The 25,647-nt window shown below is 45.0% G+C and overlaps 1 protein-coding gene across 1 annotated transcript in view; it reads right to left on the bottom strand.

Annotated features, from left to right (window-relative positions):
* Positions 1 to 25,647, bottom strand: part of lama1 (laminin subunit alpha 1) — a 295,280-nt gene that overhangs the window by 174,155 nt on the left and 95,478 nt on the right. Inside the window, exons 4-11 of the mRNA XM_033019870.1 lie at positions 25,375 to 25,617; positions 15,713 to 15,892; positions 14,272 to 14,361; positions 9,685 to 9,802; positions 8,550 to 8,728; positions 7,797 to 7,902; positions 6,973 to 7,133; positions 4,042 to 4,182 (exon numbers count right to left, since the gene is read on the bottom strand). Coding sequence (XP_032875761.1) covers positions 4,042 to 4,182; positions 6,973 to 7,133; positions 7,797 to 7,902; positions 8,550 to 8,728; positions 9,685 to 9,802; positions 14,272 to 14,361; positions 15,713 to 15,892; positions 25,375 to 25,617 — 1,218 coding nt within the window. The remainder of the gene's footprint in view (positions 1 to 4,041; positions 4,183 to 6,972; positions 7,134 to 7,796; positions 7,903 to 8,549; positions 8,729 to 9,684; positions 9,803 to 14,271; positions 14,362 to 15,712; positions 15,893 to 25,374; positions 25,618 to 25,647) is intronic.

Here is a 25,647-nt window from a genome sequence, read left to right as displayed (position 1 = left end):
AGCCACGATTGAAAGGCGGAGTATACTTGATGGGCCAAATGGCCTCATTCTACTATTGCTTATGACTTTATGACCGAACAAATATATTGCTCATTGGTATAAATAATCAATTTTTATATGCTTGATAGTACAAATGTTTAGAATGCAAGTTAGCTCAATTCAAGCAGCTGTTTTGTGGGCCTATTTAAAGGTGGGATTATACAAATTCATTTTTAAGTACAGGTGCACAACCTTTTATCCGGAGTTCCAGAAACCGAAAAGCTCCGAAAACCGGACATTTTTTCCAGGATGTCGTCTGCACACCAAAGCTCGCGTTTGGCGCCAAACTTGACCCGAAACGACCCACGGTCAACCCAGGTCTGTACTACTGTAGCGGCTGCCTCCTCCCCGGAGACCGGGGAGACACTTAAACATCTGTAAATCGTTGCTTAAATGTTAGTCAGTTAGTTTGGAGGGCTTTTATGTGAGGGGGGGGGGGGGGGGGTGAAGGGGGAAACTTTAATTCTTAGTCCCCTACCTGGTCGGAGAGGCGGGGAGCGGGCAATGCCTTACCGGGTCGCCGTGCAGTAAGCTCCGGAGTGCTGTGGCCGCCGACTCCCAACATCGCGGAGCTGGGGCTGCGGGCGTCCGGCCGCGGGCGCCGCCGGTTGTAGCTCCGACCCCGGCAACTCTACCCCTGGCTGCGCGGCGCTCCAAATCCAGCGCGGCCCGCGGCCGGACACCCGCAGCCCCAGCTCCGCGATGTTGTGAGTCGGCGGCAACAGCGCTCCGGAGCTTACCGCACGGCGACCCGGTAAGGCATTGCCCGCTCCCCGCTGGTATCCCAGCGCTGCGACGCCGCCGGCACCCAGCATCGCGGAGCTGGGTCTGCGGGTGTCCGGCCGCGGGCTGCGCTGGATTTGGAGCGCCCGCGCAGCCAGGGGTAGAGTTGCCGGGGTCGGAGCTCCAACCGGTGCCGCCCGCGGCCGGACGCCCGCAGCCCCAGCTCCGCGATGTTGGGAGTCGGCGGCCACAGCGCTCCGGAGCTTACTGCACGGCGACCCGGTAAGGCATTGCCCGCTCACCGCCTCTCCGACCAGGTAGGGGACAAAGAATTAAAGTTTCCCCCTTCACCCCTCCCCACCACATAAAATCCCTCCAAATCATTTAAGCAATGATTTACAATGATTCCCCGGTCTCCGGGGAGGAGGCAGCCGCTCCAGACTTTTCAAGCCGCCCGCACTACCTACCTAATCTATGCTAAAAATCTTCCATTCGGAAATCCGAAAAATTCCAAAATCCGAGAAGTGTCTGGTCCCAAGGCTTTCGGATAAAAGGTTGTGCACCTGTACTTAGTCTGGTTTTTAAGATAGCCTTTGAGGCTATAAATTACAATAAGCAAGGGGTTCCTTGTCCTTTGCTTCTTGGGAGAGTTGGTCAAAACACATTTGAATTGCCTGCAAGGACACTTTCATTAAATTCAATACTTTGATAATATTTTTTGATTGAATAGGCAATCCTTCAGAAAACATGCTAATTTAACAGTGTTTGTTGTGGTCAGGGGAACACAACTTGGCCTGTGTGTTCGACACAGACTGACGCTTGCTCGACAAAGTAAGAGGCCTGGCTAGATGAGAATTGGAGAGGACTTTCCACTAGTGGGAGTGTCTAGGACCAGAGGGCACAGCCTCAGAATAAAAGGACGTACCTTTCGAAAGGAGATAAAGGGTAACTTCTTTAGTCAGAGGCTGGTGAATCTGTGGAATTTATTGCCACAGACGGCTGCGGTGGCCAAGTCATTGGGCATTTTTAAAGTAGAGATTGAGATTGAGTAACGGTATCAAAGGTTACGGGGAGAATGCAGGAGAATGGGGTTGAGAGGGTAAGACCGATCAGCCATGATTGAATGGAAGAGTAGACTCGGTGGGCTGAATAGCCTAATTCTGTTTTTATGAGTTATGAACTTGGGGCCAATTCTCCAAATTCATTGCAATGATGAATGCCTCAATGTCAGATGCCCTCTCCCAGAGCAGCATCTGTGGCCCTAGTTACTCTGCGTTAGCAACCCTGGTGTTGGGGTTCTTATGCGCAACACCAGGCTCCCAAAACTGAGCCCTGTATTTTGAGCTCTGTGACGGGAAGAGATTACCAGCGAGAAAGATGCAAGCATATGCTCAAGTACAACATCCCCACCGACTTCTGGAAACCTCTGGCTTAGCAACACTCAAGCTGGGGAAGGAGCCTTAAGTAATCTCACACATAGACATCAGGAGCAAACAGCCCCTGACCATGGGTAAGCAGGGGAAGGAGCATGCCACCTGACAAACCCAAATAGAGCATGGAAACAGGCCCTTCAACCCATATTGTTAGAAACCAAGTTACCATCTCAGTGAGCACGGTGAAAGATTTTCATTATTTGTTAGAAGATGCACCTCTTGCCAAATTACTATTTCAATATTGATAACAACGTTTAAGCCTCAGCACTTTGTGCAAGAGCAACATTTTGATTCCCACATTCAGGCAGAAGGTTGCTCTCAGTCTTGCTAAAACAATTTTTTTTTAATTGAATCCCAATATCATTACAGCTGTAAGATCTGAACCATCAGGCTATTTACTTAAATAATGGGAAAAAATTAGAATTGCAGTAACAATTAACAGGTACTTAATTTAATTTGAGATACCTGTACTATAAAAAAGACCAACACGTATCTTATAAAAATACAATATCCAGATTAAACCGTAACTGAGTCAGAGTAATAAAGTTGAACAGCACAGAATCAAGCCCATGAACCCGCCATGTCCTTGCTAATCCTTATGCCCATCTACACAAACCTCATTTGCCTGCATTAAGTCCGTATCCTTCAATGCCATGCCTTTTTTCCATGCCTATCTAAAAGTCTTTTCAACCTAGTGATTTATGGGATTCCACCGCCTCCTCTGGCAATGCCTTCTAGATATCAAACACTCTCTGTGTCAAAAAAACTTTCCCCTTAAATGCCTTTTAGAGCTCATTCCTCTCACTTATAAGCTTGTCGTCCAGCCACATAAGTTAAATTGTCCCCTCCCGCGTCATAAAATGGCCAGAAGATAATTTTCATCTGGTGTTATTGACTTGTTTGGATCTAATGACCTTTATGTGACTCCAAAAATGCTTGTGGTTTTATTAAGCATTAGTGCTTTGCGCCACGGCTGAGAAAGCTACAAGCCAATTTATAGGCACCAAACGTGTCATAAAATCCATGTAATTTTCTTCTGCGCAGTTTCACAGTTTAAAAAGAGAGTTAATAGACCATGTACCCTTGCAAAACAATTTTGCAGAAGTCACTGACCACTATAAACACAGCCATCAAATGGCAAACAGTATTGCATCTGCTTACAAATCCATAATAGCAACCTTTAAAACACTTTTATATCACAGTGGAGCTATATCCAGATGTGGTGGCACAGTGGCACAGCGGTAGAGCTGCAGTCTTACAGCGACAGAGACAGGGGTTCGATCCTGACCTCGGGTGCTATCTGTATGAAGTTTGTATGTTTTCTCTGTGACCTAATGGGTTTTCTCCAGGTGCTCCAGTTTCCTCCCACATTCAAAACACATACACATTTGTAGGTTAATTGGCATCTGTAAATTGTCCCTGGTGAATAGTATAGAACTAGTGAACTAGTGGTCAGCACAGACTCGGTAGGCCGAAGGGCCTGTTTCCACACTTTGTAGATTAATCGGCTTTTGTAAGCTGTGAAATTTGCCCCAGTGTAAAATTGTCCCTAGTATAGGTGTGTGTACGGGCTGATTGCTGGTCGGCACAGACTTGGTGGGCCAAATGGCCCGTTTCCACGTTGTATCTCCAAACAAAACTGAACCATTCCACTGATTCTGCTCATACTTAACTGGACAGATGTAAATAAATTGTAAGAGCAGAATTAGGCCATTTGGCCCATCAAGTCTATTCGCCATTCAATTATGGCTGATCTATCATTCCCTCTCAACCCCATTCTCCCCTCCACCCCCGACACCTGTAAATTAATCAAATGCAGGCATGCAGTTAAGCGGTTAGCACTCACCTGCGTAACAGGCCAGGAAATGCTTTCACAAACACCAGAGAGTCCAAAGCAGAAACATTCCGTACAGCCTTCGGGATTCCTCTCCTGCAGATTGTAGAATCCTGGCTTGCACAGGTCACAGTTCTCTCCCTCCACGTTTCTCTGTAATTCAGAATTCCTTTTATTCTAGGTCTGAGATTGACGACACAACGCGAGTCACTTTCAATACAAGCATACAACAATCAGATGTAGACACAAGGACCTGCGGGAAGCAGGCAAGGTAGTGTGAAGGTGATTGGGGAATTATTCAAAGTAGCAGACGGAATGGTTAGGATGTGAAATGAACCATCAGAGGGGTAGTGGGAGTGGGAGATTGCAACCTTCCCTGTTTCGACGAATGCAATCAACCCGGCGTGCACAATCAAATAAGATCAAATAGAACAAGTTGTCGTACAACTTTAGGCTGTGCACGCCATACGCAAGAAGAAGAAGAGGGGTAGTGGAAGCAAATAAGTAAGAACACGAGAACTAGCAGCAGAAGTGGACCATTTACCGCTTCAAACCTACTTCACCATTCAATAGAATCATGGTTAATCTTCCTCAAACATAATTTTCCTGACCTATGCCTTTATCCCTTACATCTTCTACCATCCTGGATGGATCGCTCTCAGTTTAGTTTAGTTTAGTTTGGAGATACAGCATGGAAACAGGACCCACAGCCCACTGAGTCCACACTGGCCATCGATCACCCATTCACACTAAGACTTTTCCCCTTCCATCACAATGAGGAGGTGTTGGAGATTCACTGTGATGGATGTTTGTGTAAATTGTGTTAAGTGTGGGTCTTGTTTTTTTTTTTGTAATGTTAAGACTGTAGAAATGCAATTTCGTTCAAAGCAAGCTGTTTGAATGACAATAAAAGGCATTCTATTCTATTTTATTCTCTTCTGTTATCCCACTTTCTTATCCACGCCCAACACACTAGGGACAATTTTACAGAGGACAATCAACCCATAAACACGCACATCTTTGGGATGTGTGAGGATACCGGGGAACCCAGAGGAAACCTGCACAGTTACAGTGAGAACGTGCAAACTCGGCACAGACAGCACCCGAGGTCAGGATCAAACCAGAGTCTCTGACGCTGTGAGGCAGCACCTCTAACAGCTACATCACTGTACCACCCTAATTTCCTATGTCTTTATGTACTAAAAATATTTTTGAAAAAGTGTTTCATACTGGTTTACCAACTCTAATATTTAAAGATTTGACACCATGGATTTAGCAATGGTGCCCACACCTATACACATTAGCCTGTGGGTCCCACTGTATTTACACCTCTGCCATTCAATTATGTGTGTCTACACCCATCCTTTATGCTCCAATATTTCAGAAATTATAAATTGGGAGTGCTTCCAACATTTACTTATGACATGGATATTTACAGCAATTGTTGCTCTTTCTCCATAGAACAGTGACACGACACAGCACCTACTTAAACAGAAACCTACTCTCATGGTGCTAACTAAAGTCAAGCTTTGCAATATCTTCTATCCCGCCTCTCCTCCAAGATTGCCCACCTGTTCATAGCCTAGGGCAGTCAAATCTGTTCAAGTTAATTTATTTAAAGTTTAATTGGATAATTGCTGAGCTGGAGAGTGAAAATGTTATGGGCGGAGGGAGGGAGCCAAAACATGGGCTGGATCTGATTATGGCTGGAATCTCCTGCCTGACCTTGAAGTAAAGAGTGGGGTCTTGCAGGAGCCTTTTTGACTGGTCCCTCCTTGTATTCCAGGTGGTTTAGGCTTATTATTGTCAGTGAAAAGCTTTGTTTTGCATGCTATCCAATCAAGTCAGATAATACTGTACATGAATATAATCAAGCCAAACAAAGGTACAACGGGTAGAGAGAAGGGAAGGATACAGAGTGCAGAATATAATTCTCAGCATTGTAGTGTAACAGTTCCAGCGATAAAGTCCAATGTCCGCAGTGAGGTAGGCTGGAGAATCAGATTGGTCGCGAGCCTATGGAGGGACCATTCTGAAACTTGATAACCGAGGGGAAGAAGCCGTTCCTGAATCTTGTGGTGTGTGCTTTTAAGCTTCTGTATCTATAATGACAGACCATCACCATGGTCTTAGTTTAGCATCAGCAACAACAGTTAAAATGTTTGCAGTAGATAGGGTAAATGCATGGTGTCTTTTACCCATAGTAGGGGAATCAAGAACCAGAGGACACCGGTTTAAGATGAAGGGGGAAAAATTTAATAGGAACCTTCTCTTCTTTTTTACACAAAGGGTGGTGAGTGTATGGAACAAGCTGCCGGAGGAAGTCGTTGAGGCAGGGACTATCACATCATTTAAGAAACATTCAGATAGCTACATGAATAGTATAGGTTTAGAAGGATATGGGCCAAACACAGTTGGGCCAAGGAGCTGATTATCATGCTGTATGACACTGACTCTAAGACTCTATGTTATGTGTCTATAGGATAGGACAACAGAAAATTTAAATTGAAGAAGGGTCGAAGACCCAAAGCCATGCCTATCCATTCCCTCTGCAGATGTTGCCTAGTCCGTTGAGTTACTCCAGAATTTTGTGGTTTGCCCCAAAACATTTCTAGGCCTGAGTAGCAGCCATCAGTCAATGATAATTATTCACATGGGAGAGTGGTGGGTATATGAAACGAGTTGTCAGAGGAGGTAGTTGAGGCAGGTACTATTACAACATTTGAAAGGCATTTGGACAGGTACATGGATAGGAAAGGATTAGAGTGATATGGGCCAAACTCGGGCAGGTGGGACTAGTTTAGATGGGGCATCTTGGTCAGCATGGGCAGGTTGGGCCGAAGGGCTGTTTCAGTGATGTGTGTGTATGATGGCTCTCAGGTTGGAATAAGCTTTACTTTCCAAGCCCAGTTCTTACAGCAGATATAAAGAGGAGATACTCACCTTGCATTGGCATGGTTCCGCACAAGGATCATTGTTGGTGCTGCCCACAACACTGCAGTTGCAACGCATGCAATTGGGAAAGCCTTTGTAGCTCAGTGCACACCTATCGCACATCTTCCCAGCGTAACCTGTTCTGCAGTGGCACTGACCAGGGAAAAGACCTAATGCACAATTGAGAGTCCAAATCAATGGATATTTGAGAGTAATTCACATGAAAATGAACAACCAGATTGCTTCTCTATTTATACAATGGATGGTGAGAGAGTAGAAGGGACTGCCTCAGAAGGGTGGAGTTACCTATGCAGGAAGAGTTGATGTTTGACTGATTGGACTTCCCATAGATTTGAAAGCAGATAAATAAAATGTCATTTTCTGATAACATACAGTGTTGGGACTCTGCTAACACACTTCTGCTTTGATTCGTCTTCTCAATACATCAACAACTATGGATATGCATATTGGCAGAGATGGGATAGAAAGTTTTTCCAAGGCTGGAAATATCAAATAGTAGAGGGCACGCTTTAAGGGGAGAGTGGCAAGGTTTAAAGGAGATTTGTGGGGCAGGTTTCTTTTACACACAAAGGGTGATGGATGGCTGGAATACACTACCACGGGTGGAGATGGTGGCAGATGATATAGTGCTGTTTAAGAAGCGTTTGGATAGGCACATGGATATGCAGGGAATGGAGGGATCTGGTTTATATGCAGGCAGGTAAGAGTTGGTCTTGGCGTCATGTTTGGTGTTGCTATTCTGTCACCAAGTGCCTGTTCCTGTACTGTGCTGTTCTACGTTATATGTCAGTGTTAAGAAAGATCAACTTTACCCTCTTCTGTGACGGCTTGGTTATCGTCCTTCACACAAGTGGCATTCAGAGACCCTGCTGGGTCACAGTTGCATGACAAGCAAGGGTCAGGGTTAAATGGAGAAACCTAGAAACATGACAACATGATAAGCAAACCAAATCAAACTTCATCTCCTTTTAACGATACAAGAGAAGGCAGATGTTGGAATCTGGAACAACAAACGATGCATTGGAGGAACTCAGGATTGATGAGCATCGGTGAGGGGAATGAAATGGTTGACATTTCGGGCCCAAATCTGCATCAGGACCTAATGCAGTTTTTTGACCCAAAACCTTGACCATTCTCTTCCACCCACAGATGCTGCTAGATCCACTGAGTTTCTTCAGCAGTTTGTTTGTTGGTTGATCTCGAATTAATTCTTAATAACCCAAACACCAACCCAATCTAAATTTATTAACATCTTTATAAATGCCAGAATATTGTGACAAAATATCACAATAGTGTAACGATGCTGAAACGGAAAATTAGAAACAAGGAACTGCAGATGCTGGTTTATAAACAAATACACAAAGTGCTGGAGTAACTCAACGGGTCAGGCGGCAACGACCCGAACTGAAACATTACCTATCCATGTTCTCCAGAGATGTTGCCCGACTCGCTAAGTTACTACAACATTTTGTGTCTTCTGAAACAGGAAAGGCTGGTGTCCAAAAGATTACTCATGGCGGCCAACAGATGGAGTTGATAGGATTCCACCTCACATAAAGCATTACCTTGTAAGGTCGGTAGAAGCCATCAATGCAGGTCTCACAATTGATGCCTGCCGTGTTGTTGGTGCAATTAACACATACGCCTCCACCGATAAACTGTTCTAGTATGTTCAGACTCAGGTTGTGATCAGCCACGCTTTGGTCATAGTAACAGTCTTCTGTTTTGCCATGGCAGTTACACTCTGGTAAACAAAGAAATTAGTACAACTGAAGCAGGCGTGTACACTTTACGACTTTAGAGATACAGCGTGGAAACAGGCCATTCGGCCCATCGAGTCTGCACTAACCAGCAACACAGTCTATACTTACCCACACACACTAGGGATAATTTTACAACTTACCGAAGCCAATTACACAGTAAAGTTTGGGAACCGATGTTCTAGGCACTCAATCACAGGAAGACGGATTCCAGACCATTTCTGGTCTTTATCCAACCTATCAAAATTCTGCCCTGCCTGTGTTCACCTCTGACCAGCCGTGTTTTGACCTGACATGTTTTGTCCTGCCCCTTCACTCTTTTTTCTTATCTTATATTTTTCTTATCTCTGCCCCTGCAATCAGTCTGATGGAGGGTCCCGATCAGAAACGTCACCTGTTCATGTTCTCCAGGGATGCTGCAGAACCAGCTTAATTACTCCAACATTTATGTCTTTCTGGTGTAGCATTTTTTTAGTTTAGTACAGAGATGCAGCATGGAAACAGATCCTTTGGACCAAGTCCGCGCCGACCAGCAATCATCCATACACTAGCTCTAACCTCCACTCTAGGGACAATTGACAGAAGCCAATTAACCTACAAACCTGCACGGCTTTGGAATGTGGGAGGAAACTGGAGCACCCGGAGAAAACCTACGAGGTCACAGGGAGAACGTAAAAACTCCATTCAGACAGCACCCGTCCTCAGGATGGAACCTGGGTCCCTTGCACTGTACGGCAGCAGATCTACCACTTGCTTTGCAGGATTGTACTCACATTAGTCTGGGCTCTGACTGGAGAACCCAACATGGAGCCGGCAAATTTCTCACCAGTATCGCCGAATTTCTACCCCAACAGATTGGAAACTGGGATAAATGCACATAGTGCAGCTGAATTTCTAGACCCTCCATCAAATAATACACACACACAAATTCTTGACTTACTCTCACATATGTTGTCTGAGGTGAAGGTTCCCGATCTCCATGGTTTCTGATGGTAACCGGGGCAACACTCGCTGCAGCTCTCTCCGCAGGTGTTGTGTTCACACTGACATTGTAATCTCTAAAACAAAAAGTGACTTCTTTAAAATCTCCATTTAAATGAATGTTTCTAATATTCTAATTTTCACCATTCATTGCTTGTGGCAGGATGTGCAATACAAATATCGACCTGACACTTGCTGAACATGCAGCAGTTTTCTTTCTTTTCATTCGACACTACTTTAGAATGTAAAAGCAGTGCTGTAAGGCTGTAATCCCGGGGATATTTGGGTTAACATATGATGAGTGTTTGACGGCACTGGGCCTGTACTCGATGGAGTTTAGAAGGATGATTTTATTTATTTATTTAGCGAATGCAAAGTCCTTTAGCCAAGCAGTTGCCTCTTGATCTGCTGCATGAAGGGTGACAAGTCCTCCTTTGAGTCTTTGTTGAGGGCATGCTTCAATGATGTGTTGCATTGTTTGCTGCTCTCCACAAGCACACCGTGGGGTTGGGCTGCTGCCCCATTTGTGAAGGCTGGCCAAGCAGGGGCCATGTCCAGTCCTGAATCTATTCAGCGTCGTCCACTGCTGCCTTGGGAGATTGGTGCCAGGGACCGGTAGGGTGGGGTCTGACACCAGATGTTTATTTGGGACGTCCTTGGACTCCCATTCCTTTTTCCAAGCTGATTGGATGGTGAACTCAGCTGGTGGTGGGTTCTTCCAAATTGGTCGTCTAGATGGAAGTCGAGCAGTGGGTGGGTTGAAGATGTCCATGTGAATTGGCAGGTGAGGGGAGTTTTTGGTCTTTTGGAGCATCCTTTGAGTGAGGACTACTCGCCGGATGTGTGGAGGGGCTATGTTGGATCGGACAGGGAGCCAGGGGAGTGGTGTTGAGCGGATTGTTCCTGTGATGATCCTCATTGTTGAGTTCAATTGGGTGTCCACATGGTGTGTGTGGGCTGAACTGGACCAAACAGGGGCACAATATTCGGCTGAAGAAAATGCAAGCGCTAGTGCTGAAATGCGCAGTGTGGGGGCTGCTGCCCCCCACTTTGAGCCAGCAAGCTTACTGAGGAGATTGTTTCTGGACTTCACCTTAGCTGCTGTTCTTTTGAGATGTTCCTTGAAGGATAGGGTCCTGTCAAGGGTCACTCCGAGGTAGATTGGAGTGGGGGCATACTTCAGTTTGGTCCTGCTCAGATAGATGTTTGGTTCTCTTGTGGCTTCTGCATTATGGAGGTGGAACACACTGGAGACCGTTTTTGCTGGGCTTGGTTTTAGGCGCCAGGTTTAGCAGTACTCGTCCAGTTTAGCAAGGTCTTCATTGAGCACCTGTTCCAATGTACCAAAATCTGGTGCTTGGAAGGCCAAACAGATGTCATCTGCATAGATGAATTTGCGGGATTTGGTGGTGGGTAGGTCATTTGTGTAAAGGTTGAACAAGGTTGGGGCTAAAACTGACCCTTGCGGGAGCCCATTCTTCTGCATTCTCCATGCACTCTTGTTCTGTCCAAGGGGAACTCTGAACCTGCGGTTGGAGAGCAGAGATTTGATGGTTTCTGATGCCCAGGCAGGGAGTGCTTTGGTGAGTTTTAGGAGGAGGCCTTTGTGCCACACAGTGTCATAGGCTGCGGTGAGATCAAGGAACACTGCCCCGGTCTTCAGTTTGTTCTCGAAGCCGTTTTCAATGCAGGTGGTTAGGGCCAGAACTTGTTCTCCTGTGCTGCGGTCCTTGTGGAAACCTGCCTGATCCACACTGAGAATCTCTTCTACTCCTGGAGATATACGTTGTAGTATAAGGCGTTCTAAGATTTTGAGTGGGACGCAGAGTAGAGAGATTGGGCGGTAGCTTGCTGGTAGTTTTTCGTCTTTGCCAGGTTTTGGTATAGCAATGACTTTTGCTGTCCGCCATATCTTTGGGATGGAGTTAGTCTGTATGGCCCTAGTGTAGAGTTGGGTCAGCCAGGTTAGAGCTCGGGGGCCCAGGTGTTTCATGAACTCTGGAGAGATGTTATCATAACCTGCTGCCTTTCCACATTTCAGGCCCTGCAGGACCTTCTCCAGTTCAGCCACCTCGAAGGGCTCAGGGTTTCTTTCCTTTCCAGGTGTTCGTCGAAGTGTCCTTAGCCCGAAGGATGATGGAAGGGCCTCATTGAAGCTTACCGAATAATGAAAGGGCCTGGAAAGAGAGGATGTGGAGAGGATGTTTCCACTAAGGACCAGAGGACACAGTCTCAGAATAAAAGGAGGTACCTTTGGAAAGGAGACGAGGAGGAATTTCTTTAGCCAGAGGGTGGTGAGTCTGTGGAAGTCATTGCCACAGATGGATATGGAGGCCATATCAATGGGTATTTTTAAAGTGGAAATTGACAGGTTCTTGATTAGTAAGGTTGTCAAAGGTGACGGGGAGAAGGCACGAAAATTGGGGTTGAGAGGGAAACATAGATCAGCCATGAATGAATGGCGGAGCAGACTCGATGGGCCGAACAGCCTGATTCTGCTCCTATGACATGAACTTCCTTCTCATGTTCAGAGCTAATATAAAGTCCGATTCCAGAAATCCAAAAGCAGTCATTTCATTCCATTCAACTGGAGTCAAAACTCAGCTGCACACACATCAACTAATTGACAGCGCTTGATTTGACAAAGGTTGGGGCCATCACATGTTTCTACTTTGCCTGTCTCCGAGTGACGCGGTGGATAAATAAATCCACATTCTCCCTGTGTTTATTCAGGCCAGAAGGCAAAGCTTGTAAGTGTTTGTTTCATGCAAGAGGGCAGGAGGAGCGACAATGGAATGGAGGAAAGGTTAAATATCACTTCAACGGCCAAATCCAGTGAAAATTGTATTTTAAAATGCTCCCAACATTTTCTGTTTTAAAATCAACGTTGAAACTGTGCGTGTGTGCCTTTTTAAAAAATGATCCGATTCAGACTTTGAGAAAGTTTCTTTGATTCTCGAATTTCACATTACAGCACCTGGTGACAGTTAGCTCGACTAAATCTATTCCAGGTTTGAGGGGCATTCCTGGAGACGAAAAAAGGCCATTTCATTACTTCATTCCCTCAGCGTCACGACAGACACCAGAATTTCCTTGTACTTAGGCAAAAGCTAGATCGCTCTCTCTGTGAAATAAAATACTAATTTACTGTACTAATTTACTGTTGTGTTGTGTCTTTTGTAAAAAAATATTTTCTAACATGTAAATACTGATTCTGTTCTATTCTGTTATGTAGTTTTTGCACAATCTGCAGGCATTGCCACTATCATTTCACTGCACATCTTGTATGTGTATGACAAATAAAGTTGACTTGACTTGACTCTTATCAGTTAGAGTCGTTGTGCTAATTTGTATCATAACTTGTGACACCAAGAACAAAACTATCCACTGCACAATTCGAGTCTCTGCATTAAAACATTTTGCTGTAAAAGAGCTTCTGATGAAATTTGGTTTTGTAAGTTAGAATCCTCTATCCATGTCAACAATTAAAATAATTGCTTATCCGTGATTTATGTTGGTAATGGTGACAGCCTTAAAGGAAGTTTATTCCTTCAGTAAAAAAATATAACCTGCAGCTAATTGCTTATGTTAACATCCAATTGTTCAAGCGCTTTTGATTGCAACATGCGCCTTAATTTAGTTCAACAAAGAAACTGACAAGTTACTAAAGAACTTGGATGACATATATAGGGCCCGATGCTTGCGCCGGGCCACAAATATCAAGCAGGACACATCCCACCCTGCCAACCACCTTTTTACTCTGCTACCCTCTGGGAGGCGATTCAGGACTCTGAAGGCTCGCACCGGTAGACTAAAGAATAGTTTCTACCCATGTGCGATAAAAGAGCTAAATTCCAACAGAGAATGCTGAGGAAGCAAAATGTAATTCTAAGAAATGCCGCCAAATTCTTTTAAATTCTTTTAAAACACCTATTTATTTTTACTAATAAGTGTACATATGTGTCAATGGTTGTCGTGTTTGTATTGTTTTTAACCGGAGGAGATGTAATGGAATTTTGTTGCACAGTATTGTGCAATGACAATAAACGTATTCATTCATTCATTCATTCATTTATTACTTGTGATCATTTCCCCTGAATATGTTGTTTAATTAGGAGTGGGGATGACACAAAGAAAAGCAGCTTCTGGCTATTATTGATCTCGATAGCTTGGGATAGGACCATCAATAACCAGGTATCATGATTAGCTAATGATTGCTTCAAATTTAGCTAGCACCCGAGGTACCTGAAATAAATTAACCCGAGCAAGTAGCATTTATATTGTGCCTTTGACATGATTAGAGTCACACTGGGAGAGGGCAGTTCACATAACCTACAACGTTGTCAATGCTTTGGTTTCAAATAATTGTGCAAAGGTGTAAATTTAAGGCTAGACGTAAGAGAGCAATTTAACAAAGACCTGGGGCCTAAAATGACATATTTCCCCCACAAAATATCGCCAAATTGTTGAATTGTGGTCATTTCTTACAAATGTAGAATGCTAGGCATATACACCAATATTCCTATGAGGGTATTGTGGTACGAACCATTAGTTTTCCATCCCATGGACAGCTGGCAGCATGGCCGTAACAGATACACATACCTCCGACCGAGATATCCTTGATGGAGTAGTAATACTGCGTAAGAAAATAAAGCAAGCACAAATTGAAACCTGCTGGTATTCACAATGACTCACCCCATGGAGTTCCTGAATTTACAGAATGTATATACATCAGTTTTACATTACACAATGGAGTCACTTGAAAATTAGTTCAGAAAAAAAAGATCATGTTAAGAATATCTCTAAATTTTAGCAATTTCACATTCTTATAATTTTTGTTCTTGTTTTAGTTTAGTTTAGAGATGCAGTGTGAAAACAGATCCTTCATTCCACCGAGTCCACGCCGACCAGCGATCCCCGTACACTAACACTATCCTACACACACGAGGAACAATTTACAATTTTACCGAAGCCAATTAGCCTCCAAGCCTGCACATCTTTGCAGTTTGAGAGGAAACCGGAACAGCCGGAGAAAAATCACGCAGGTCACAGTGAGAATGTACAAACTCCGTACAGGCAGCATCCGTAGTCAGGATCGAACTCGGTTCTCTGACACTGCACGGCAGCAACTGTACTGCTGAGTCACCGAGCCACAACACATTCTCAGTTAGACAACTGCACAGAGTAATCTTCTTGCCCCCACCCCTTCCCAACCTGTCTGTAACTTATTCCTCCCTACGTTTCTGTCAGCTCAGCTCAGTTCAGCTTATCCCATTCATCTCTACACAATTAACAATTTACAATGACCAATCAACCCATCAACCCGATCTCTTTGCGATGAGGGAATTAACCAGAACAGCTGGATGAAACCCATGGTCACAGAGAGAACAGGCAATCTCCACACCGAAAGCAGCAGAGATCAGGATTGAATCCAGATCACTGATGTGAAGCTGCAGCTCTATCAGCTGCACCACGGTACGTACTGCCCTGGCTTAAAATCAGGTAAATATAAACATTTTGCTTCAAGTGGCATACCCGTTTCAAAGGTGTCATGCAATTTACTGAAATAAAGATGTTTTTTTTAAACAAGTTAGTCCAGTTTAGTTTAGTGTGGAAATAGGCCGTTGGGCCCACCACGCTGACCATGGATGATCCATACAATAGTTCTACGACCTACACACTATGGACAATATACAGAACCCAATTAACCTGCATGTCTTTGGGATGTGGGAGGAAACTGGATCACCTACGCGGTCAAAGAGAGAATGTGCAAACTCTGCACTGACAGCACCTGTAGTCGGGATCGAATCCGGCTCTCTAGCGCTATGAGGCAGCAGCTCTACCGTTGTGCCACTGTGGGCAAACAATCCTCCATGCAATGCAAGAAAATTGCATTCTGTTTGAGCACATGATGAAACGCCTCCTTTGTCCTGTCGACAAACAATAACAGTGCCAGAAATGGCCTTGGGTGCTTCCAATTTCCTTACCCTGCGTGTAACAATGGGGTCGACCTCCCGCGGGTCATAATATCCAAGGGTCATGAGGTCAGCGTTGAGTGTCCTAATGCGCTGAAGGAGGAGGCGAATATAGCGAGCGGAGGTAAACTCCAACAGAGTTGGTGATGGGTCATCAGCACTCGGCCTGCCGTTGATCAACGAGGTGTGAATCTTCACAGGGAAAAAATAATATTGTGAGTGAGGCATTCATGCACCGTAAACATCAAACAATAGTCTCTTTGGATTTAATGAAACTTCTCTTAGATATTCACTTTGGTTTAGTTTAGTTTAGTTTAGAGATACAGTATGAAAACATGTAAACTGCAGATGCTGGTTTAAATCGAAGATAGACACAAAATGCCGGGATAACTCAAGCAGGACAGGCAGCATCTCTGGAGAGAAGGAATGGGTGACGTTTCGGTTTGAGACCCTCCATCATACTGATGTCAGGGGAGTGGGCGGTATAGAGATAAAATGTAGTCGGAGACAGTACGACTGGTGGGATAACTGGGAAGGGGGAGGGGATGGAGAGAGAGGGAAAGCAAGGGCTACTTGAAGTTAGAGAAGTCAATATTCATTCCGTTGGGGTGCAAGCTACCCACGCGAAATATGAGGTGCTGTTCCTCCAGGTTTAGTGGAGGTGTTCAGCGAAACGATCGCCGAGCCAGCACTTGGTCTCGCAGATATTTCAGGCAGATTGAGCAGGGGCGATCATTTCACTGAACACCTCCGCACAGTCCGCCTTAACCTACCTGATCTCCCGGTTGCTCAGCACTTTAACTCCCCCTCCCAATCTGACCTTTCTGTCCTGGGCCTCCTCCATTGTCAGAGTGAGGCCCAGCGCAAATTGGAGGAAGATCACCTCATATTTTGCTTGGGTAACTTACACCCCAGCGGTATGAACATTGACTTCTCTAATTTCAAGTTGCCCTTGCTTTCCCTCTCTCTCCATCCCCTCCCCCTTCCCAGTTATCCCAGCAGTCGTAGTGTCTCAGACTACATTTTATCTCTATACCACCCACTCCCCTGACATCAGTCTGAAGAAGTGTCTCAACCCAAAATGTCACCCATTCCTTTTCTCCAGAGCTGCTGCCTGTCCCGCTGAGTTACTCCAGCATTTTGTGTCTATTAGTATGAAAGCATGAACTTTGGTCCTCCAAGCTCGCGCCATCCAGTAATCACCCATACACTTGTTCTATGTCTCGCATCATACTTGCTAGGACAATTTGCAGAAGCCAATTAACCCACAAACCTGCATGTCTTTGGAATGTGGGAAGAAACTGGAGTGCCTGGAGGAAACCTACATGGTCACAAGGTGAACGTGGAAACTCCATAAAGACAGCACCCATAGTCTGGTTCGATTCAGGGTCTCTGGCATTGTACGGCAGCAGTTCTACCGTTCCACCACTTTCTTCTTTAGTTTAGAGATACAGCATGAAAACAGGCCTTCAGCCCACAGGTCCATGCCGACCAGTGGTCCCGGTACACTAGTTCTATCCTACACACAAGGGACAATTTACAGAAGCCACATTACTTTACAAATTGGCACGTCTTTGAAATGTGGGTGGAAACCAAAGGAAATCCACGCAGTCACAGGGAGAACATTTAAACTCCATACACATAGCACCCGTAGTCAGGATCGAACCCTGGTCTCTGGCACTGTACGGCAGCAACTCTACCACTGCACCACTTTCTTCTTATCTGAACAGGATTCACTCATTGGGAGCTCCAAGTTTCTATTTTTATTTAAACTCCGAATCTAGTTCTGGTGAGCAGAAACTGTGCAGCATCCGAAGTAGCTTAAAACATATAATTAATTTGAAAGCAGTTACCAAGTGCTATTGAACTCATGTTTCAATACAAAAAGATGCAAAAGAAGAGCAAAGCGTGCAGAGGTAAGGAGTTTAATGCTCGCCTAAATTTACTGCCCGATTCCTCCAGTTGTTCAGGAAGTTGATGCCTTCAGCAGCCTATCATTCATTAAACTATGTGTGTATACAGATGGGACACTGTTTCCAACAGTAGCTTGATAAATGTCTTCTGCCATGGACTTATTATGTGGCTATTATGTATCATGAACATACATAATGCATACTCAACACCACACACCACCACCTGAACAGCAGAGACACTGCAGGCCGCAGATGCTGGAACTGTGAGCAAAAAACAAACTGCTGGATGAGTCAGCAAGTCAGGCAGCATCTGTAGAAGGAAATGGACCGAAAATGCTTCGGATCGAGACCTGTCTTCAGCCTTGCAATCCATTACTAATCTTATTTTAGAACTTGGTATTTGAGTGTGTTGGGTTATCCATTTCCCACTGGGACGCTCCTTAGATAAGATCATTTTTCTCTCCCTTAATCAAAATATTATTGGTTCCATGACACTGTGAAGAAACATTCAGTGTGGCATCCCACCTTAAATGCACAATATATACAGTGCTTTGGGGGACTTGCAAAATGCCACACTTCCAATTTTTGCTCTTTCCCTCAAACTAATCCAAACTTAGACTTTAGAGATACAGTGCAGAAACAGGCCCTTCGGTCCACTGATCATGCCGACCAGCGATCACCCCGTACACTAAAACTATCGTATACACTAGGGACACTTTTTCATTCACTCCTGTCAAATTATAGTCAATTTTACAGGGGAAGATTAACCTGCAAATCCTCAGGATTTAGGATGAAATGTAGCACCCTGGTTTTAAGGGCAGCACGCTGGCACAGTAAAGACAGCACAGGTGATGCAGCTGGTGGAGTTGCTGCTTCAGAGCGCCAGAGACCCGGGTTCTATGCTGAATCTGGTACCATCTGTGTGGAGTTTGCACGTTCTCCCTTTGACCATTTGGGTTTCCTCCGGGTACACTGGTTCCCTTCCACGTCCCAAAGACATGCGGGTTTGCAGATAATTGGCTTCTGCAAATTGCCCCTAGTGTGTAAGGAGTAGATGAGAAATTGGGAGAACATGAAACTAGTGTGAACAGATGCTCAATGGTCTGCATGGACTTGTGGGCCGAAGGGCCTGTTTCCATGCTGCGTCGCTACACTAAACATCCCCCAAAGAAACCCACGTGGTCAGAGGGAGAACGTGCAAACTCCACACAGGCAGCACCCGAGGTCAGGATTGAACCCGGGTCTCTGGTGATGTGAGAAAGCAGCACTACCAGCACTGTGCCATCCTACTATGGGCTTCTGACAAACAGTATTGGAATGTGCTTGTCACCCAATGCATTATCACATGATTTATTGATCAGCTTCAGGAGAGAAAGAATAATTCTTGGAGATGGACAGAAAATGGTTCCCACCTTCCCGTGGGCCGGAGTGGTTTCAGATCATTAAGCCTCAGAATGCATAGAAGAAATAAGGATTCTCCAATACTTTATAAACAGTGCCTGAAAAATAATGATCATTACAGTGGAATATGTTGACACCAGAAGGTACAATCGCTTGGGTTTATAAATAGAGAATTAAATCAGACTTAACAAGACACAATGAACTGCAGATGCTAGAATCGTGAGTAAAACACAAAATGTTCAGCGGATCAGGCAGCATTAGTGGAGGGAATGGATAGGTTGACATTTTGCATCGGGACACTTCTTCAAACTCAACTTCTTCAGTTTGATTAAGGGTCCCAAACTATAATCTATCCATTTCCTCCATAGATGCTGCCTGACCCGCCAAGTTACTTCGGCACATTGTATCTTGCTTCAGTTTAAATGTTCTCAATGCTAGGTTTTATAACCTTGTTATGAAATGGTTATAAGGCCCAGTATTTTCCAGTGGGTTTTGCATGAGTGGATAGCCCGGGTTCCTGGGCTGATGGGAGGAGGCGTGAAGAGATGGCAGGGTAGGTTTCAGTAGGTAGCAACATTTATGGTGCTCATCCTGATCATTTGTCCAGGTGTGGAATAACTTCATTTGATTATTGATCTCCATCATAATCAATTACTCAAAATTCGTGTGGATGTGTGATAGAGCAGACACTAAAATGCAACAGCATTTAACACTTGCTGGAGACTTTATTTAAAGTGCTTCTTTAGAGATCAAGTGCAGAACCAGGTCCTTCGGCCCACCAAGTCCGTGCCGACCAGTGATCCCAGTATGAAAGCACTATCCTACACACGAGGGACAATTTACAATTTTTACGAAAGCCAAATTAACCTACAAACCTGTACGCCTTTGGAATGTGGGAGAAAACCGCAGCACCCGGGGAAAACCCAAACGGTCATTGGGAGAAGGTTTAAACTCCGTACAGGCAGCACTCGTAGTCAGGATCAAACCTGGATCTCTGGTGCTGTAAGGCAGCAACTCTACTGCTGCACTACTTCACATCCAAAGATCTTTAATGTGGGGAAATGTGAAATATTCCATTTGAATTCCATTAGCGAGACTCCAGGGGCTGGGAAGGGAAGGGGGCGCTGCACTGCAGCAGCCTCTACCTACAGCCAGTCTGTTATTTCCATCTTTTTATTTTTTATTTTTAGTTAGTCTAAAGTATTGTGTTGGGAGAAACTTTAACTTTTCTATGTGGGGGAGGGGGGCAGGGTAAGGGGGGAAACCGTCTCCCAGTCTCTTCCTGGCGGGGACGCGACTATTTCACCGAGTCGCGTCCTCGCCCCCCACCTCGCGGCCTACCAGCTGGATCGGAGCGGCCTTTCCTGCCGGGGACCGGGAACCGGACCAGGGCTGCTACAGCGGCGGCGCAGCGCTGGAGTCACCGCGGAGCGGGCGATGCCTACCTGGGTCGCCGTTTGGAGCTCCGGAGCGTTGGGCCGCTGCTCCAACATCGTGGAGCTCTGGTGCGGAGAGCTTCCAACGCGGGCGGCGCTGAACAACATCGTGGAGTCCTGGGGCGCCTTGCAGAGGGCCGCCAGCAGCAGTCTCCACCCGGCGCGGCCTGCGGACTTTGGAAGCCGCCGACTCCGGTAGGAGGGGGCCGACTCTGGTGTCCACGCCGCTGAGGACGTCCCGCAGCCCCGGCGTCGGACTTGTATCACCCCGGCGAGCGGTCCTGGACATCGGGCCGCCCGTAGCTGCAACTGCGGAGGGCTTGGGGAGGCCCTGACCACGAGGAACAGTGGAGGAAGAGACTGACTTTGGTGCCTTCCCACACAGTGGGAAACTTTGATTCTGCTGTGTGGGGATGTTTTATGTCAAATTCTATAGTGTGTTGTGTTCTTTATACCCTTTCTGGCTTAATCCCTCCCTTCACCACCTCCAGTTTAAATTCCAGTTGGAATATTTTGGAGGACCCAAGAACCAAGAACCAAGAACCAAGAACCAAGACATACTGGACTTAAAGTTGTAGGAAAGAACTGCAGATGCTGGTTTAACCTGAAGAGATACAATGCAGAAACAGTCCCTATGGCCCGAGTCTGCGCCGACCAGCAATCACCCCGTGCACTAGCACTATCCTACACACTAGAGACAATTTACAATTTTACAGAAGCCAATTAGCCTAAAAACATGTCTTTGGAGTGTGGAAGGAAACTGGAGCACCCGGAGAAAACCCACGTGGTACCCACAGCAAGAACGTTCAAACTCCATTCGAACTGACAGCACCCCTGGTCAAGATCGAATCCGGGTCTCTGGCGCTGTAAGGCAGCATCTCTACCACTGCGCCACTGTGCCATCCTTTCAAATTAAGGAAACTGGCATCTGCCCCACCTTACCTCTCTGAGCTGCTCCACCTATATGCTCAGGTCAGCTGATCAGCTGCTCCTTGAGGTACCACGGTCTAAGCGGAAGCTCAGAGGGGATAGAGCCTTTTCTGTTGCTGCTCCGGCACTTTGGAACACCTTGCCGTTGCACATCAGACAGGCCCCTTCACTGTCCATCTTCAAATCCTCCCTAAAAACTCATTTTTATTCTCTGGCTTTCGACACTGGCTGAGACATTGCTCCTGTTCTTAGTGCTTTTAATGTCTTTTAATTTTTACTGTTTTTTAGTCCTTCGTTTTACGGTTTTTAATGGTTTGTAATAACTTTTTGTCCATGAGTTCTCATGTACAGCACGTTGTGGCAACTGCGGTTGTTTAAAGCGCTTTATAAATAAAGTTATTATTATTATTATTATCTCATTCAGACCCACTAGTAATTTTAATAAAATACTGCCTTTCACAGACAAGTGAGAAACAAAATGAATAACCACAGTTAAATAAAGGATAATCAGCAAGGAACATGGACAATACATACTTTAATTATAGATCTGAACTGTAACAACGCCAAAAACTTATCTCAATATTCCAGCTATATATAGTTCTTTCATTAATATTGCTGCTTTTGTATAGTAAGGTTATGCATATTCCAATACTTCCGCACCAAGCAATGAAAATGTGAATCCCAATTTTGATGAAAGACAATGGGGCAAGTTAGAAGCTTAACCATTTCTCCTAAAATGAAGCCTGAGGTATTTTAGTGCTAATGCCTCACTTAAAGCACGCCAACCAATTCCTTATTCATCTGAAGAAGTGTCCCGACCCAAAACATCACCTATCCCAGATCTCCAAAGATGCTGCCTGCCCTGCTGAGTTACTACAGCATTTTGAGTCTATTTGTGTAAACCAGCATCTGGCTTATAAGGCACCGATCAGACCACTTTTTGGAGCATTGATCAGTTTTGGGCCCCATATCCGAGTACGGCTGTGCTGGCATTGGAGAGGGTCCAGAGGAGGTTTACGAGAACGATCCCAGAAATGATTGGGTTTGCATAAGATGAGCGTTTGATGGCACTGAGACTGTACTCGCTAGAATTTACAAGGATGAGAAGGGACCCTCATTGAAATTTACTGAATAGTGAAAGGCTTGGATAGAGTGAATGGGGAGAGAATGTTTCCACCAGTGGGAGAGTTTAGGACCAGAGGCCATAGCCTCAGAATAAAAGGTCGTACTTTAGAAAGGAGATAAGGAGGAATTTCTTTAGTCAGAGGGTGGTGTATCTATGTAATTCATTGCCACAGAAGGCTCTAGGGACCGTCAAAGGATATTTTTAAGGTGGAGATTGACAGATTCTTGATTGGTATGGGTGGGGATGGGGTTGAGAGGGAATGGGCCAAATGGGACTTGATGGGCCAAATGGCCTAATTCTGCTGCTAAAACTTATGAACATATGCAATTCCTTATGTCTCCTATTCACTCACAATGGATGATGGAATGACAAAAGGATTTGAGGTGCATACATCCACGTGAAATGAGTAAGGTGCTATCTAATTAACTCTCAGGGTGTCCTGTGAGAGGAAATACGCTAACAGAAAGAGAGACATCCATCTATAAGAGGGATGTCTGGAGTTTTTCTGATTGGGGGCTTTTACAAGGCTTTTAGTCTAATTGACCATTTTACTCCTTTCCCCAATGCTCTTCCTCTTCCCAGCTGGTACAGTCCATCAAGAAGCTCATTGAAACTCCTTGTTCAAGCTGCTGAATTTAAATTACAATTAGATTCTTTTGTTTAGCTAGGAGATACAGCATGGAAACAGGCCTTTTGGCCCACTAAGCCCTAGCCAACCAGAGATCAGCCATGCAATACACTAGTTCTATCCGACACACTAGGGACAATTTACAGAAGCCAATTAACCTACACACTTGCATGTCTTTGGAATGTGGGAAGAAACTGGAGCACCCTGAGAAAGCCCACACCATCACAGGGAGAACAGACAAACTCTGTACAGACAGCGCCCGTAGTCTGGGTCGAGCCCAACTCTACTGCTGCACCACTGTGCCACCCTCAAATAGCAAATGAATTCATCAGGAATTCGACCTGCATTTGCAAGTAATAAAACACACACTGGTTTTGAGCAATTGTGTTCACCACCTGCTTCAATGCATCAGCTCTTAATAGTTCTTGTGAAGGTTAACAACTTTAGTGATTTTAACTATCTGCTCACCTATTTGCCACTGAGTTGCTATGGTTAATAAATTCTTCCAAGGCCACATGAATATAGGACAGTATATGCTTTGGGTAACTTGATTTTTTCGGTCTGTGTATGTCATCCATCTGTAATATTGGCTCAGCTTCCTTGTTTCTTTGCAGCCACCTTCTGAGTTCTTCCAGTGTTTTTTTTTTTTAATGTATTTTTTCTCCCCTGTCTTTCTTTTATTCTTGGAAGCAGAGGGCATGCCCAGCATGACCTGCAGGGATTGTCTTCCTGCTCTGCCCTTTGCAACTCCTTCATTCTTTTGTCTGTGTTCTTGCTTTCTAACTGTTACATCGAAACATAGAATTTAGGTGCAGGAGTAGGCCATTCAGCCCTTCGAGCCAGCACCACCATTCAATATGATCATGGCTGATCATCCAACTCAGTATCCTGTACCTGCCTTCTCTCCATACCCCACGTCCCTTTAGCCACAAGGGCCACATCTAACTCTCTCTTAAATATAGCTAATGAACTGGCCTCAACTACCTTCTGTGGCAGAGAGTTCCAGAGATTCACCACTCTGTGTGAAAAATGTTTTTCTCATCTCGGTCCTAAAGGATTTCCCCTTTATCCTTAAACTGTGGCCCCTTGTCCTGGACTTCCCCAACATCGGGAACAATCTTCCTGCATCTAGCCTGTCCAACCCCTTAAGAATTTTGTAAGTTTCTATAAGATCCCCCCTCAATCTTCTAAATTCTAGCGAGTACAAGCCGAGTCTATCTAGTCTTTCTTCATATGAAAGTCCTGACATCCCAGAACTGTTCCCATTCAATCACTGACCAGTTATCCTTGTTTACAGCCTATCCCCATGGTCACTCTAGTCTTTCTCTCCCAATCTCCCTGCAGCTTAATGAGCTGCTTTTGTCTCCTTCCCGGTTCTGACCCGCGATCTCTGACTCAGAACGTTAGCCAGGTTTCTCTACCCACAGATGCGGCCTGACCTGCTGAGTTTTTCCAGCATTTTCCGCTTTTATTTCAGATTTCCAGCATTTGCTGTTTTCGGTTTGATTTTCATTGGATGCAGAAGTGGGGCCTGAATACAGAAGTGTGAAATGCGTACCTCCAGATTCAGGGACAGTCTCTTGCCAGCTGTTATCATGCAACTGAACTGTCCCATCAACAACTAGAGAGCAGTCCTGACCTACCATCTACCTCACTGTAGACTCTCTGACTATATTTAATCGGATTTTACAGGACTTTATCCAGCACTAAATGTCATTCCCTTTATCCTGTATTTGTACACTGTGGGCAGCTTAATTGTAATCATATATAGTTTATCACTGTACCTCAGTACATGTGGCAATAAACTAAGGTAAACTAAACTAAATTAAATTAATCTAATCTAATCTAAACTAATCTAATATAATCTAATCTAAACTAAACAGCCCATTTACTTGTGCATTCCCTATTGCTCTTAAGTAGATATTTTGGTTTGGAAGGATTTAGAGGGATATGGACCAAATGCAGGCAAATGGCATTAGCCCAGAATGCTAACATGGCCAGCATGGACAAGTTGAGCTGAAGGACCTGTCCCTGTGCTGTCTCTCTGCTCCGCTGCTGCAGCAGTCATAACCATAATTGCCCTTGTGAACTTCAACCAGCATTGGCTGCACTGTGTGTTTGCATTAGTGTTCCTTCTCCAGCCCAATTCCCTCTGTTGATGAGCGAACCATCACAACCCTATTTTAAAATGCAACTCCCGGCAATGTGCTACTGTTATCTTTCTCTGAAGACGACTTTACCTCTCCGTGTTCCAGCGGAACGAGCCTGGAATAATAAGATGTGCAGATCACTTCGTTGTCTCTTTTGTAGGTGGGCGGCCCGGTTCGAGGTACGATGTTGTAACGGGTCAAGCACTCAGTGTCACTTGAGGCGTAATACTGCCAGGGTTCAAACTTAACGCCATCGATCGATCGCTCCAGAACCCAGTTTCCAGGACGTGGAGAATTTGCTGCTTTAGTTATAAAGTAGGCAACTTGAAATACCTAAATAAAAGAAAGAAGTTCAAGTCAAAC

This window comes from Amblyraja radiata, chromosome 4, assembly GCF_010909765.2.
Source record: "Amblyraja radiata isolate CabotCenter1 chromosome 4, sAmbRad1.1.pri, whole genome shotgun sequence".
Classification (NCBI taxonomy): Eukaryota; Metazoa; Chordata; class Chondrichthyes; order Rajiformes; family Rajidae; genus Amblyraja; species Amblyraja radiata.
The sequence above is the reverse complement of the archived record's forward strand: the minus strand, read 5'-3'. Positions and strand labels throughout refer to the sequence as shown.